A 14,455-nucleotide genomic window follows, 5' to 3' on the forward strand; every position below is an offset into this window, starting at 1 on the left:
AGTCTCGTTTTATATATTGCGATAATTCATCAAGACAAATTCCATGCAGGCCAAATAAACCATAGCCCTCCGTTTTGCTCGCCCATCCCAAGATATACCGCCCAAACCCATTAAAATCTCCCGACAAGCGACGACCAAGCAATTAAACAAAAGGCTCGCAAAATAGTGAGCGAAGTGGTATCCTGCAAAGAAAACAGACAGTTCGCAAAAGAAAATAAACGCCAGATATTTTGGTAACGGTACAGCCCAGACCTCACAAATTTCTAAACACGCTGCAAAGCAAACATTAGGAGATCTCAGACTGTCAACAATGATGATTAAACGCAATAAGTTCGTAGCGGTCGTTATACACTCCAGACCTGCCGGAGGCAGGCGAAAGAGAGAGAAAAAAAAGGAAAGAGTAGAGAGTGGACGGCAGTAACAAATACTTGCCAGCGCAGTTAAGCGCTCGATCATAGTACAGAAAGCGAGTGAGTACTCAATGACCATAGGCCGGAGGTGGGGTTTCCTCATGATTCAGTCGGTCCCAGAACGGATTGCATGAGCTCGAGCCCGACACTTTCTCGTCTCGCATGCGGCGCGCAATTTCGCCGGCCAGTCTTTCAACTAATGCTTGATCGACAATACTGGAGCTTGGCGTTTCGTCCGCGAAAGGGAGAATTGTGGAAGGCAATTGCCTCGGGGCCCTAGTCTCAAGCTTCTCGGCGTGTAGACCGGGTTCATCGTGAGAGCGCATCGTTGCTCTTGGAGTTGCATCAATGTCCAGGGCCTCGGACACCCTGGTCGGTTCAAAAGAAGAAGGCTCCCCAGACTGACCAAGAGACGAGGGCCTACGACGAAGACTAGGCCGAGAGATGCTCATGTGGCGCCGTTCCGGAATGGACGGGAGCTGCAGCCCAGCGTCGGGTGACAATGGAGGTGTTACGGGATCATCAGGTTGCTCCCTCACGATAGGTAGGGGTGCCGAATACACGGATGGTGTACCGGTTGACTCGGTGAATGCACTCTCATCGCTTACGCTTGCGTCGTCGTCGGTTGGCTTAGGACGCCGCAGGTCCACGACGCGCTTCTTCCTCTTCCTAGAGTGCGCTTTAGAGTGCCGGCTGGCTCCCATATTCAAGCTATAGCTGCTTAGACTATGGGTAGAAGCCGAGGACCGAGTTTGCGAAGATACCATGCTAGCAGTATCTGGGAAAGACGACATATTTCCGGCTTGGGAATGCGTCCTTGAAAGCGCAGGGCTTCCCGGAGATAACACGCCTGCGGTAGCATCGCCAGCATCGAATGGCAACGTCCATGCACGATATACAACCTCTTGGATGGAGGGAGTAAACAGTGATAAAGTCCTCTGAGAATCGGTAAGGGCACCAAGTCGCAAAAGGTTCTTCTGTGAGAACAAAGAATGTGTTTCAACTGAAGAATCAAGCGATAACGAAGCAATATCCGAATCGTTTAAGGCATGACCCAAGGCATCCACGGGGTCCTGTGGGGGGCTAGCCAAAGGATCTTGACCTGGACCGTCCGTAGTAGCGGTAGTCCCTTGACTTCCCTGTTCCTCTCCATCACGATATTCTGGGACCCATAAGCGTAGCGATAGGCGATGGATTATAGCAGGGAGTTCGTCCATAAACAGTATTCGAAGTTGCGCTTCTATTTCTTTTTGGAGAAAGTCTCGGACGAACGGGATCGAGTCAAAGGTCGAGGAAACCTTGAGCGATTCCAACGGGTCATTGCGAAATACCACCGTGATCCCTTTTTGTTTCGAAAAAACCAAAACGACGAAACCGGATAGTTTGAAGTCGGATAGTGTGATTTGGAGAGGTATGGTAAGGGGTGTCCTAAATTGGAGGAGAAAGTCAGAATATGCGAAACAAGCTAAGGCGCCGATCACCACTCACGCTGCAGCCAAAGGTAATGGCGACGCAAAAGACGGCCTTGTCAGAAGATAGGTGTTGAGGGGATTCGCTTGAACACGAGTCTTGAGTGTTAAAAAGGCGTCGCCCGTGTAAGACATTTTGAAGATGCCGCGAAACCGATCCTCTGCCAGGTCTCCAACCTCCAAGATCTCCAACTCGGGCGGAATAGAACCAAGGTTGAGCTCTGTAACGATGATATCGTCGACGATGATCGGAGGCTTTGGCGACTTATTGAGAGCGGCCGTCAGGAGATCCTGCGCGCGGGTGTAAAAATTCGCGTCCGCGGTCAGCGGCGACCAGTTGAAGTTGAACGCCATCGCAGATCATTGAGAATAAGAGTCTCAATGGACAGTAGCGTTATAAAGCGTTAAGAAGGTGGGCGAGGTATAGCCTTGGAGGCCTTGATGGATGAAGAAGGGATGGCGAAAGGGAAGAATGAAGTCGGGAATATGGGAGGCTTTCCTCTCCTGTGGGGCGCCGCGATAAGAGCAAAAATGGAAAAAGACGGGTAGAAAAGGGAACCCGAGGATCACAAGTACGTGAGGCAACACTCGCGTGATCGACGCGACGGCGAGGCCTATGCGACTGTCCAGGGGAGGATGTTTCTCCTGAATGTTCGTTTTGATTGGAGATGATTATTTGCTCTCCTGGAGACGAGAGAAGTCGCCCGTCCACATCGCGTGCTCTTTGACAGCCGTTGTCTTCCTCGGTCAACAGAGGCGGGAAGACGTCACTGTGCAGAGCCTTCACAATTATTATGGAGACAACAGACTGGGCCCGGTCTATGCATACACAAGTAATGCATACAATCTGATGATTCAAGATCGACTCAGGAATTATGACTTCTCTCCACACATATCCGGGCTCCTCCGAAAGAACGTTGCGGACTAGTATTTCCAAGAACAGCTTCTCTGTAACTATCTCGACCGACGGGGCTCACGGGAGTCGTCGTCTTCCTCCCGCTCTGGGCCTCCAGTATGCCGCTTTAATATTATGTTTCACGCGTATCGAAGCTAACCGTGTCTTAGATCCCACTCTAAGTCCCTCAAATTACCCGCCTAATGCTCCGTCGGACCATCACTGAGTCATTGAACGCTTTTACTTTGGGTCTAGACGCTGAAGCGCTCGCTACCAGCCCCCCTAGACCACTCTTCCTCGGATCTCATTCTCAACCATGGCTTCACATCTTAACATCGGACTCCCACAAATCCATACCGCGAAAGGGAAGAAATGCATTCCTCCGACCAATGATTTCATCGCAGGCACCTGGCACGTAACCCACTCCAGCCTTCCACTGTGGAAAGGCAAGCAGAACGTCAACATCACCTACGAGCTGCTCCCTCCCGACTCCTCAGGCGTCATCAAGATCGATGACCTAGTCAAGTACCAAGCTGCTGAGTCGGAGAAAATAAAGTCAGTCCATGGTATTGACACCCCAAGCCCAGGTAATCAAGGTGCTTGGGACTGGCGAGGCAAAGGTTGGCTGATGATCGCGAGCTCGCATTGGGAGTGCCTTGGGTGTGGCCGTACAGATGATGGCAACCAGTGGGTTGTTACATACTTTGCCAAAACCCTTTTCACGCCTGCTGGGATTGACATCTATTCTCGGTCCAAAGAAGGCCTTCTTCCGACATTTGTCGAGGAGATTCTCAAAGCACTCAGGGAGCTCGGGGTCGTAGAGATCACGACGCTGGCCAACGAAATCTTCCAGGTCCCGCAGAACTAATTATACAAAGGAAGCCATCAATGACATCTCTCGACGTATTAGACGTAGCTCTTTTTCGCATTCTCAATAAATATATGATAGGACTTCCATTCATTGCTATACCGTCAAACGACAGCACGTGCCTAGCTCTTTGGTATGACATAACCGGATGCCCAGGGGACGTCTCCCCAGCAACCTTGCGCTAGTCCATTTATAGAATTCGGTCAACATCCGAGCCCGCAACGATCGCAGCTTCTAAATTGGTTCTCCCAAGATTAGTTCGAACCGTCTAACAAACTTGAATGCTCCAGACTCTCCGGTACTCACTCTCGTGGTGACGGTGTTCCGCAATATCAGGCTGTCATGGCATCGACCCATCCCCATACCTTTGCTGAAGAGACAACCTCACGGCGACGCAATACGAAACCACGAAGTACACATACCTCCAAGCGAAATGTATACGGAAAACGGAGAACAGATGCCCCAAGGGCAGTGCTTGAAGAGCGAAGCCCTGCAAAACCCCAGACCATGACGTATCCCGATACAATTCAACAATCTGTCGATTGCATCCAGGCAAAGTTGGCGGATATCCAGCTTGATGAGACGAAGACAGCGGAATACATGGAAGAGGAGCATAAGAAAGATGATACCAACATAGAGACTTCAGCGCCTATTCATATAGTTGATGAGATACCTAAGCCGACGCCCACATCACTCACAGAGCCCGCCCCGGTTCAACAACCGTCAACGAAAGCCACTCCGGTCGCCAAGAAAAGATTCCAGGAAATGGTGGCAGTAAGAATAACACCAAGGGTTATCCCACAAGGATCGCAGGAGCAAGCGAAAAAGGTGGCAAATAATACTCCTGCTGCGCTAGACAGCTGCAAGCGAAGCGCAAGGAAGACTAAACCGACCCGACGGACCTCATCCGGATACGTTTCCAACGAAAAGGCGAATTCCTACGTTCGTTCTATCCTGGATCAAACACTGTCCCCAGTGGCGGCACTGGGCATTCAGAAATTCGATTCATGGGCTGCGCGTGCAGGTGAAATGTTGGAAGTTGTCAAATTGGCCGAAGGCTCTTACGGAGAGGTCTACAAACTCAGGCTAAGAGAGGATATATGTCAGAAGGAGATGTCCAAATCCAAACTGGCACGCCTCAAGGCATGTGGTGACGGTGTTTTCAAGGTTGTCCCTTTACGGGCCCAGAGCGGTCCTGGATCAAAGAAGTTCACTAGCATTGAGGAAATTGTGGCGGAGGTGAAGATGTTAAAATACCTGGACCCCATACCAGGTTTTGCACGATTCAGAGAAATTCACGTTGTGCAAGGTCGATTTCCAGAGGCCTTCCAAAAAGCCTGGGACCGTTACAAGAAAACGAAGAATGACTGCCTTAACCCTAACCCTTCGAGTAAAAGAGCCTATCCAGATTCACAGATCTGGGCGATTATTGAAATGGATGATGCGGGCTGTGAACTTGAGAAGTTTTCTTGGGCGTCGATTTTCCAGGTTTATGATATCTTCTGGGGTGTTGCCATGTCTTTAGCTCGTGCTGAAGAATATGCCTTATTCGAGGTAACATCCCTTTGTCTATCGTGTGGATACAAGTATGAATTATATCTAACCTCAATTTAGCATCGTGATCTTCATCTTGGCAATGTCTGCATACGGAGCACGCGATCAGATGGTCATATGCATCCACCATCAGATATGGAGGTCATGCGTCAAGCAGAGTCAAGCTCAAGCGGTTACGGGTTGAGCACATTGGAGACAACTCTTATTGACTATTCCCTTTCGCGGGCGGAATTATTGATGGACGAGACGGCGGAACTGATGGAAGTAACCTCTTCGGACCTGGACAAAAAGCAGATCTTTGATGCGATTGGTCAAGACGAAGATGACGCTCTACTAAGGGACACATATCGACAGTGAGTTTCCCCTCTCCATAAAGGCAGTAAGAGGGTACTAATTAAGATTCATAGTATGCGCGCCCAGTTATACAAAGGCAACCCAGTTGACACGGAGAAAACACCTGATATCCCCGGGATTTGGGCTGAATATGCTCCTCGGACGAATCTGATTTGGCTTCGATTCCTCCTCAAAATGCTGCTAAGGAACAAGAAACCCGAAGCTCCAGAGCCTGTGGCCCAAAAGCCACGACAACCTCTTGCCCCGCGTTCATCCAATAAAGAAATAAAGAAGACAACCAAGTCGGACAAAAAGCAGGTCGCTTCCAATGAGACCCAGGTTGGTTCGGATGTCCACGCCACAATCATGCAGCTAAAGCAGACAATCGAGGACAGGCTTAATGCTGTTCTTGAACTTCTAGATCTGGAACACGGTCACCAAGACATGTGTTGTGCTGCAGATCTAGTTGCATTTGCTATGGATGCCCAATGGCTTGGTGAGCAGGATTTCTTTTCTGCATGATAAAATCAGCGTATAGCATGTCATGACTTTCTTTCTTTCTTTCTTATTTCTTTTGCGAGCATCATATTATGCATTGCATTCGCATTCTATAGACAGTTAGCATGGTGTTTGAGCTTTTTTTTTTTTGAAGTGGTACATCTTGTTTTTGTTTTTTTTAGGTGTTAATAATGCATCCTCGTTGGGCTTTGGCGTATAGTATCAATTCAGATCTTCAGGACGAGTATAAGCCTATGGTATTCAGTATTGGACATAGTTAAAATAAATCACCTACTGTAAGGCGGCTGAGAGAATGTGTATTGACCAACTGTTGAAAAAAGTCCATTATATATATTTCACCAAGTGCCATTTTATGGACTAGGTAATCAATAAGCCAGCAAAATAGGACATAAACAAAATGCAATATGGCGCCGTTTATCTTCATGCCTCATAAACGCTACAAAAAGAAAAATATAAGAAAATCATATTTCGCTCATGCCCCAGACGCAAAGAAGCTCAAGAGACTTCCCGTCGCTAGACCACCAACCAACATGAGACTCATAAACCCGCCAGCAGGTTCACGCTCATCCGCCGAAACAAAGTAACCTGCGCCCATCATACAACAACTCGAAAGGTACCCATTCGTTACGCCGAATAGTGCCTGGACGATGAAAAGGTAGAAGAAGTCGCTTTGTACGACAGCGCCTCGACCACTGACGTTGCAAAGCAGGTAAAGAGGGATGAATCCTGCACGGGCAAGGGCGAGGGTTAAGAGTGCCCAGGGCCGGTGCGCTATGGAGTAGCGTGGGTTCAGGACGAGCATTCTGGCGAGTAGGTCGCCAGCGTTCCAGAAGAAGAACGCCAGTGGGATGAAAACGGCTGGTTGGTAGAGTCGAGAGCCACCAGTGTGGTCGTTGACAGACTCAATTTTGGAGGTGTAGACGGGGAAAATCATTGTTATCGCGAAGCACAGGTAGATTGAGATAGCGGACAGCCGAAGCTTTGAGAAAAGTGTCCAGAGGCCCACGGTCTTGTTGGGTGTTGTGTCGGCATTAGAAGATTCAGATTGGTAGTCCAAGATGTGTTCGGTTTGTCGCTTCGTGAGCCATACAAAGGAAACAAGTGTCAAGGATGATACGCCTGTCGCAATAATGAAGCATGCAAAGGCTGATCTCCAAGACGCCTCTTGCGCCTGCTCTTTTCCCGGCTCTGGAGCCACTAGGACAGAGAGCATTTGCGCTAAAGGAGGCAATACGCCTGCCACTCCTTGGCCACCCATAATTGCTTGTGTATATTCTTCTCTTCCAAACCCTGATACGTATGCAAACACTCCATTCTGGTTGATTCCGGTGGCCATGCTAGCCCCAAACACCATGACCATCACGAACCCGAAGTACACCTTCACCGAGGCGTCTTTCAGCACAAGGGTAGAGAATGCAAGGAGGGTGAAAACGACGATGTTGATCAGTAACGATACTATAATTCGCCTCGGGTATGACGCTGATTCCTGCAGCTTGGCGAGTACGAATACGGAGCCCAAGTTGGTGACGGTCGACACGGTCAATATAGAGGACTGGTAGTGAGTCATCGCCCAGTTGTCTGATTGGAATCGCTGATGGAAAAATGGCGCCGCGGCAAGAAACATATTCCTACATCGAAACCAAGCAGATGAGCGGATATTCCCGGAGAGGCGCGCAAACAGAACGACTCACCACGCCCATAACATAGACACACCCAAGATAAAAAATATCCAGTACACAGGTCTCGAGAAGGGCGGAGCCAACCGTGTCTGGGCATTGGGTGTATCTAAATCATCGTCGTAGGGCACGACTGGCTCCTGGATCGGCTCATACTCGGCGGTGGGAGGAGCTATCCATCTCCGTATGCGATCCATACTTGCGCGAGTAGATGTGAATGATGTGCCTCTATCAAGTTGTTCAAAGTGCAAATGATATCAAATTCAGGCCATGGTCAGTAACTTGATTAGGGCATAAGAGTGAGCACTCTCAAACTTCAGGTGGGTTGTTGTTAAGAGTGGAGTGAGTGAGGTTGGCTTGGAGTGTCAACGCCAAGACAAGAGGTCACGTTCTCAATGAGCGGTTTGAGATAAGAGACAGTAACTTTACTCTTAGAGAACAAACTTCAGATAGAGATGAGTTTTTTTCTATTACGTCTATCTTAAGTATTACAGTATGGAATCGGGCCCGAACCCGTGAAACCCGGATTCCCACACTCTAAATATTCGTCATGTACAGGTATATCATCACAGCGCGGGTCACTTCGAGCCCAGAAGGTGAGCTAAGTGTCCAGGCTGTGGAATAAATGCAAATAAAAGAAAAAAGAAATAAGGGTAAGAGGACATTCATTTGAATGTAAGTGTTAAACCAGCCCGGGAGATAATTGCTTATCGTTGATGCTCGGTTTTGTGGTTTGCTTCAGCTTCAGCTTCACCGTGTTCCTCAGCTTGGACTTCCCAGGGCTTTTCCTGGATTTCAGGGCTAACGGAAGGGCTGACCGGAGGCTGGGTGTCAGCACCACTTAGCTGCCATTCCATCAGCTTCGTAAACGCGCCATCTGGGCGCGCGCTTAGTTCCTCGTAGCTTCCTTGTTCGGCAACCTTTCCGTCATTACCAAGCACCACGATCGAGTCGGATCGCTTGATAGTAGAGAGTCGATGTGCAATGCTGATGGTGGTGTTATTACCACGGAGGAGGGCCGCAAGAGCGCTGTTGACTAGTGTCTCCGATTCTGCATCGAGCGCAGAAGTGGCCTCGTCTAAAATCAGAATATCGGGGTCTTTAATAAGTGCACGGGCAATCGCGATCCGTTGCTTTTGCCCTCCAGAAAGCTGCGCTCCGCGGGGTCCCACTTGGGTATCAAGGCCGTCCGGCTAGGTATTCATTAATATAGTCATGGAGACAGAGATGGGGGGCAGGTTGACTTACAAAGTCGCTGATAAATTGGCAGTTTGCTTTCCTTGCTGCTGCGACGATTTCAGACCTCGTTGCCTGTGGGCTTCCGTAAGAAATATTCTCGGCAATCGTTCCAGAGAAGAGAACTGGCTCCTGTGAGACAATGCCGATCTTTCTACGAAGTGACTTCGCGTTCATCTCCTTGATGTCCTTGCCGTTGATAATAACACGGCCCTCGGTGGGACTGTAGAAGCGCAGGAGTAACGAAGCAATGGTCGATTTACCTCCACCCGAAGGACCAACAATTGCGACGTTGGTACCCTGCGGGATTTCAAAATTGAGTTCCTTGAAAATTGGAACAGCGGGCCTGGTTGGGTAACTGAAAGAGACATTCTCAAAGCGAATAGGGCCACGGGCAGTCACGACTTTGGTGCCCTTGGTGGGAGATATTGTCGGCTCACGATCCTGTAGCTCAAACAGTCGACTCGCTGCCCCGACTCCCTTCATTAATTCAGAGTAGAAGCTCGACATGCCGAACATGCTAGAGCCTGCGTAAGCCGTGTACATCAAGAAGGACGTGAGCTCTCCAATACTGATAGCGCCAGACTTGACCATGCCACCTCCTACATAAAGAAGTGCCAAGATCGTTAAATTTCCCATAAGTCCAGTCTATTAAATTGTCAGCTTAGCTTCGCGCAAATTCAGAGCGTGAGGGACTTACAGAACTGAAGAAAGTTGCACTTATCAGTGACTCTTTCTTCCCGAGTTCGAAGATCTTCCGTACTTGAGTATTGTAACGATTGACCTCGAGAACTTCGCCAGCGAATGATTGACTCGTTTTCACATTTCCCAAACGTTCTTCCGCAATCTTGGTCAGGGTTCCTAGATTCCTTTGAATCTGGCGGCTGAGATTTCTGATTGCCCTTCCGTAGAAGATTGCGCCTAGTCCAATTGGAGGAAGCAATAATGCTAGGATACTGGATAGCTTGAGACTGACATAGGCCATCATACCAAAGCCAGCTGCGCCGCTAACACCTGCCCGCAGTCCGTCCGAAAGATTCTGAGTGATGCTTTTGCCGACGATTATGGTGTCAGAACTAAGTCGAGAAATCAAGTCTCCGACCCGATTTGCGTCAAAGAACTCGGCATCCTGCACGAAGGTCTGGCGGAAAAGCTTTGAACGGGTTCTCGCAACGATGCGTTCACCCACAATTCGCAAGATAATTATACGACCGTAGTTTGCAGCAGCACCGAATGCAAGAATACTTGCCAAGGCACCGTAGAACATAGTAGGGCTCAGACCGAAAAGAAATTCACCACCTTCTGATGACTTCGTGGAAGCATCGATGATCTTGCCAATTGAGAAAGGAAGTGACATGGTAATTGATGAAGAAATCAGTAAGAAAAAAAAGGCTAAGCCGAGTTTCTTTGCTTCGGGTCGCGCAATGAGTAGAAGCCTCGTTACTTCGCCGAACCCGGAGCTTTTTCCACCAGCACCATCTTTGTTTAACTTTGCGCGAAGGTTAACTTGTGCCGCTTGTGCTGCTTTCTCAGATAGCTCAAATCCGTCATCGTTATCTTTATCTTGCTTGTCCCTGTTTTCCGCGCGCGAGGTATTCGTTGGCTGCGCGGGCGGCTTGGTCTGGAGGAATCGTTGGGTCGAAGAGAATCCGCGGAATTGCTTGAGAATTGGTGATCTAAAACTGGAGTATCGTGTAGTTCTCGGAAATAAAGCATTAGTTGGCACAATATTCCGGCCAACATGAGGTATTCTGTGATTGTAGACCGATCCCGACAGCTCCGAAAATTGCCGGATGAAGACACCCTGAACACCACAACGCTGGGTATTTTGGTGTGCATCAGAGCATAGCCCCGTCAGGATGCCGCCATTTGGCGTTGTTATCGGCTTTGAATGAGCCCCTGGAGCCCAGGAAGCTCGGAACCTGAAACCGCGCATCTCGGACTTGACTGAGAAGTAGAACGGCTGGGCTGGTCAAAATGATGTGATAGTGGGCAAACCAGGTGCCATATCTCACTGATCAGCAAAAGATGTTCGTGGAGGGCTCATGGCAGTCGTGCGAATATCAATCACGGTTTCGCAATGAACAACGACGGGCGTAAGCTATGAGTTTGGTCAGATGCGAAAGTTGCTGCAACCAAGATTCCGACGGGACGAGATCGGAGGAATCGGACAGGCCCGAGTTTTGCCGCCTGCCACCGCCTATCACACGCCTGGTCCATGGAATGTGATCGAGGGCAATAGAGACTTTACCATTGATAGAGGCAGCTGTTGTCACTTTTGTCCTATTTTCGCGAGGTTTATCAAAGTGAAAGCGGACAAAAGTACTAATATATCCCCAACCATATTGCTTTGAGCTCTTCTTTTCCCGGACTGCGAAGTTTGGGTTCTCTTTGTTTTCATACCCCACTTCCCACCCCTCATTGTATAGTTCTCTGTTCAGGATGGTGTTGGACTACAGCAAGTGGGATGCTCTCGAGCTTTCGGACGACTCGGATATCGAGGTGCATCCAAATGTCGACAAACGTTCTTTCATCCGAGCCAAACAGGCCCAGATTCATCAGCAACGAGAGCAACGGCGTCACGACATCCAAACTCTGAAATATGAGCGTATTATCAACGATGGCCTCCTTTCGCGAATCGAGAAGCTCCTCTCATCATTTAAAGAGAAAGATGGGCCCTCATCCGATCCCGAAGAAGTCATCTTTTCAACGCTCATGGAATTAGCAAGCAATCCCGCAGATGACCAGCCGCCCTCAGCCCCAGAGGGCGTTCATACGCAGGAAAAGGAGCAACCGAAATATTCTCAGATGATGAGTGCGTTGGTGGATCAAGTCAAGAAAGAAATTGAAGAATCAAATTCCGACAATTCACTCCAAGCATATGTCAAGGGTGTGCAGGGGCATAAGGACAAGGTTCAGGGTTTACAAAAAGAACTGCTCGCAAAGCTTGCGGAGCTTGAGAAGGAAGAGGGCAGCAAAATTACAAGTGCATCTATCCATACAGGCTTCGACACTTCGCACGTAGCCAGGCCCAAGGACGCAACGCCGACGGCAGAAAAAACAAGTTCAGTTGAGTTGCTGAACCCGAATGCGACACCAGGAGCTTCAGACCAAGATGGCAATGACGACGAAGCTGTTGATGATCCGGATAATATACAAGCCAGCGAGATGGCCAAGGAGTTTGCGAAAATCGATCGGAATGACTACCGTGCTCTGCACCGATACATAACTGATCACCCGAAAATCGTTGCAGAGAAAGAGACGGACGGTTTACTGGTTGAAGCGTTTAATAGTCAAATGGAAGGAAAGGAGGATTATGCCCGACAATGTGTGCACCAAGGCCTGTTATTGCAGTATTGCCGCTCACTTGGCCCCGATGGAATCTCACTTTTCTTCAAACGGTACGTAACTCAATATTTGATTAGCTTACACTGTGATAACTGACTGTTCTTCCTGTATAGTATCACAACAAGAGAGCACCAAGCAGGCACTCTGTTCCGGAATGATGTCAATGAAACGTACAACAAGATCAAAACTCGCGCTGCTGAACTAGCAAAGGATAGTTCTGCATCTAGCGACCCCGCTGGTGTAGAGCAAATCCAACTCCATGCTGTTGACCCGAACACCAAGATCACCATAAACATTCCTAAGAGCGAAAGCAGCGAGCCCATCGAGATCGAAGCGCGAAAAATATTCGACTCTTTCTCTAAGGATCTGCAAAAGGCATTAGCATCCGAATCATTGGACGAGGTCAACAAGGTTCTCGGGAAGATGAGTGTCGAGGAGGCCGAAGACGTGGTTGAAAAACTAGGGGAAAGCGGTATGCTCAGTCTAGAGGAGGGTATTGTCGATGCTACCACGGAGGAAGGCCGGAAGAAACTCGAAGAGATTGAGGCGGAGGGCAAGCGAGAGAAGGAGGCGGAGGAGGTCGGGGAGCCCGGGGGCGATGTAACTGAATTGGATTGAAGGTACAAAAAGTTGAAGTAGGATTGAATCATATGACTGTACCATGATGTTCTGTTCTGTCTTATAATTCTCAAAATATTAGTACATAATGGAGAAGAACAAAGTAAATGTTGTATACCTCCCGGGAGAAACAACTGCCACCTTCCCGAATCACCCGCTGTTTAGCATCTATGCCCATAACCCATAAAACTCCTGCGTTTCTGAGTGAACCAATTGTTGTTCCCACAGCATGTCAAAGGTAATAAAATGGTGGCATACAAGCTAAAAAGTGAAGTGCGTTATTTACGTACATCAGGCGAAAGAAAACAGGACAGAAAATTAAAGAATTAACAGAGTAAATTCAAACCCCGCTGGCGCCAGGTGCTTTCTCATCTTTCTTGAGATTAAGCAGTATCTCTCGGAAACGTTCCTTTCCAGAACCGCTCGCACCGCCTCTGGTGCCCTTTCCAGATACATCCACGAGCTTCGCAATCCGCTCCCAGCTTGTTCCTCCGGCGGATGTGTTTTCGCGACTCGCAAGGAACTGTTCTGCTTCGGCGGCAGTTTGAGCGCGAAGCTTGTCCGTCTTGTTGTTGTAAGAGACGTAGAAATCATCGATATCCTCCCTGGCCTTCGTAACGGTTGCCTCTTTTTTCTCGTTAGAGATCTCCGCTCGACGCGCAATATCCGCATCCCGCTTCTCACGCCATTCCCTAAGCGCAAACAGACGGTTAGCACTCGGTCAACAGATTGAATGTTTGAATGGATAGAGATGTGGTAGGCTGGTAATCAAAGATACCGTTGGACATACCTGACAGGTTCTGCCTCTTCCTCAGGGGCCTGATAGCTCGAATAGCCAGTGGGTGGGAAAGGAGCTCCAGTGCCAGTGATGGTACCGCCAGGAGCAACTTGCTGTAGAACACCAAACACATTAGTTTATTGGCATTTTCGAAGACCACACAGCAGATCCATTTGCATACCTCATTCTGTGTGTCTATAGCTGGGAATGAAGATTCAAATCCCGAAATCTCAGGTCCAGCGTCGGCCTGTACCTCGTCTGAGCCGCCCAATAGCTCATCTTTGTTGACATCTGGAGAAGTTGCATATTGGGCAGTGGCAAATTGGTCCGCATCGTCTCCGAGGAGTGCCCGCTCACGAGCTAGGAAGTCGTTCTCGTCTGTGCCGTTGGTTTCGATAGCTTCGGTCTGCCCTAGACGTTATTGTTAGCTTTGGGGACACTCCAGGTAAGTAATGCGGGCAACTAACCCGCGGAGAAGTCCTCCAATGAGGGGAAACGATCAGCCATAGTGGTAGTCTATAAGTATAATCACCGAGCCTGTTTCCCTGTACAGTAGACGTATGTGATAAACAGATCAGGAGGCGAGAATTGATGAGAAAGTGATGTTCCAGGTGGCTTCTTGAGAGAGTGTTAGGGAGACAATGGCTGAGGTCCCCGGATTCTGCCGTAAGAGCGGTGAACGAGCTCGGACCTACAGGTGCAACAGAGAGCTTGAAATGTTGCTTCCTTTGCTTAGCTCTTTGAAACGTGA

General features: G+C 48.9%; 7 protein-coding genes across 7 annotated transcripts; 3 read left to right on the forward strand and 4 right to left on the reverse strand.

The window, feature by feature from the left end:
* Positions 1-478: 478 nt before the first annotated feature.
* On the reverse strand, positions 479-2,233 carry MDM34 (MDM34 family protein; the record flags this gene model as incomplete). Its single annotated transcript, XM_041699716.1, has 2 exons — positions 479-1,838; positions 1,899-2,233. 2 exons carry the CDS (start codon positions 2,231-2,233, stop codon positions 479-481), a joined length of 1,695 nt encoding a protein of 564 aa, XP_041552773.1.
* Positions 2,234-3,090: 857 nt separating this feature from the next.
* APUU_21012S (uncharacterized protein) lies at positions 3,091-3,642 on the forward strand (the record flags this gene model as incomplete). The annotated part of the gene is made up of 1 exon (XM_041699717.1): positions 3,091-3,642. The coding sequence occupies one exon, from the start codon at positions 3,091-3,093 to the stop codon at positions 3,640-3,642; it is 552 nt and encodes a 183-aa protein (XP_041552774.1).
* A 342-nt stretch (positions 3,643-3,984) lies between these two features.
* Positions 3,985-6,051, forward strand: APUU_21013S (uncharacterized protein; the record flags this gene model as incomplete). The annotated part of the gene is made up of 3 exons (XM_041699718.1): positions 3,985-5,196; positions 5,257-5,549; positions 5,604-6,051. The coding sequence occupies 3 exons, from the start codon at positions 3,985-3,987 to the stop codon at positions 6,049-6,051; spliced, it is 1,953 nt and encodes a 650-aa protein (XP_041552775.1).
* Positions 6,052-6,520: 469 nt separating this feature from the next.
* On the reverse strand, positions 6,521-7,921 carry APUU_21014A (nucleoside transmembrane transporter FUN26; the record flags this gene model as incomplete). The annotated part of the gene is made up of 2 exons (XM_041699720.1): positions 6,521-7,676; positions 7,740-7,921. The coding sequence occupies 2 exons, from the start codon at positions 7,919-7,921 to the stop codon at positions 6,521-6,523; spliced, it is 1,338 nt and encodes a 445-aa protein (XP_041552776.1).
* A 510-nt stretch (positions 7,922-8,431) lies between these two features.
* Positions 8,432-10,896, reverse strand: mdr2 (ATP-binding cassette permease mdr2; the record flags this gene model as incomplete). The annotated part of the gene is made up of 3 exons (XM_041699721.1): positions 8,432-8,917; positions 8,973-9,608; positions 9,661-10,896. 3 exons carry the CDS (start codon positions 10,894-10,896, stop codon positions 8,432-8,434), a joined length of 2,358 nt encoding a protein of 785 aa, XP_041552777.1.
* A 506-nt stretch (positions 10,897-11,402) lies between these two features.
* Positions 11,403-12,926, forward strand: CDC37 (Hsp90 co-chaperone CDC37; the record flags this gene model as incomplete). Its single annotated transcript, XM_041699722.1, has 2 exons — positions 11,403-12,361; positions 12,422-12,926. 2 exons carry the CDS (start codon positions 11,403-11,405, stop codon positions 12,924-12,926), a joined length of 1,464 nt encoding a protein of 487 aa, XP_041552778.1.
* Positions 12,927-13,266: 340 nt separating this feature from the next.
* Positions 13,267-14,211, reverse strand: APUU_21017A (clathrin light chain CLC1; the record flags this gene model as incomplete). Its single annotated transcript, XM_041699723.1, has 4 exons — positions 13,267-13,618; positions 13,717-13,817; positions 13,886-14,115; positions 14,172-14,211. The coding sequence occupies 4 exons, from the start codon at positions 14,209-14,211 to the stop codon at positions 13,267-13,269; spliced, it is 723 nt and encodes a 240-aa protein (XP_041552779.1).
* Positions 14,212-14,455: the final 244 nt, after the last annotated feature.

This window comes from Aspergillus puulaauensis, chromosome 2 (assembly GCF_016861865.1).
Source record: "Aspergillus puulaauensis MK2 DNA, chromosome 2, nearly complete sequence".
Classification (NCBI taxonomy): domain Eukaryota; kingdom Fungi; phylum Ascomycota; class Eurotiomycetes; order Eurotiales; family Aspergillaceae; genus Aspergillus; species Aspergillus puulaauensis.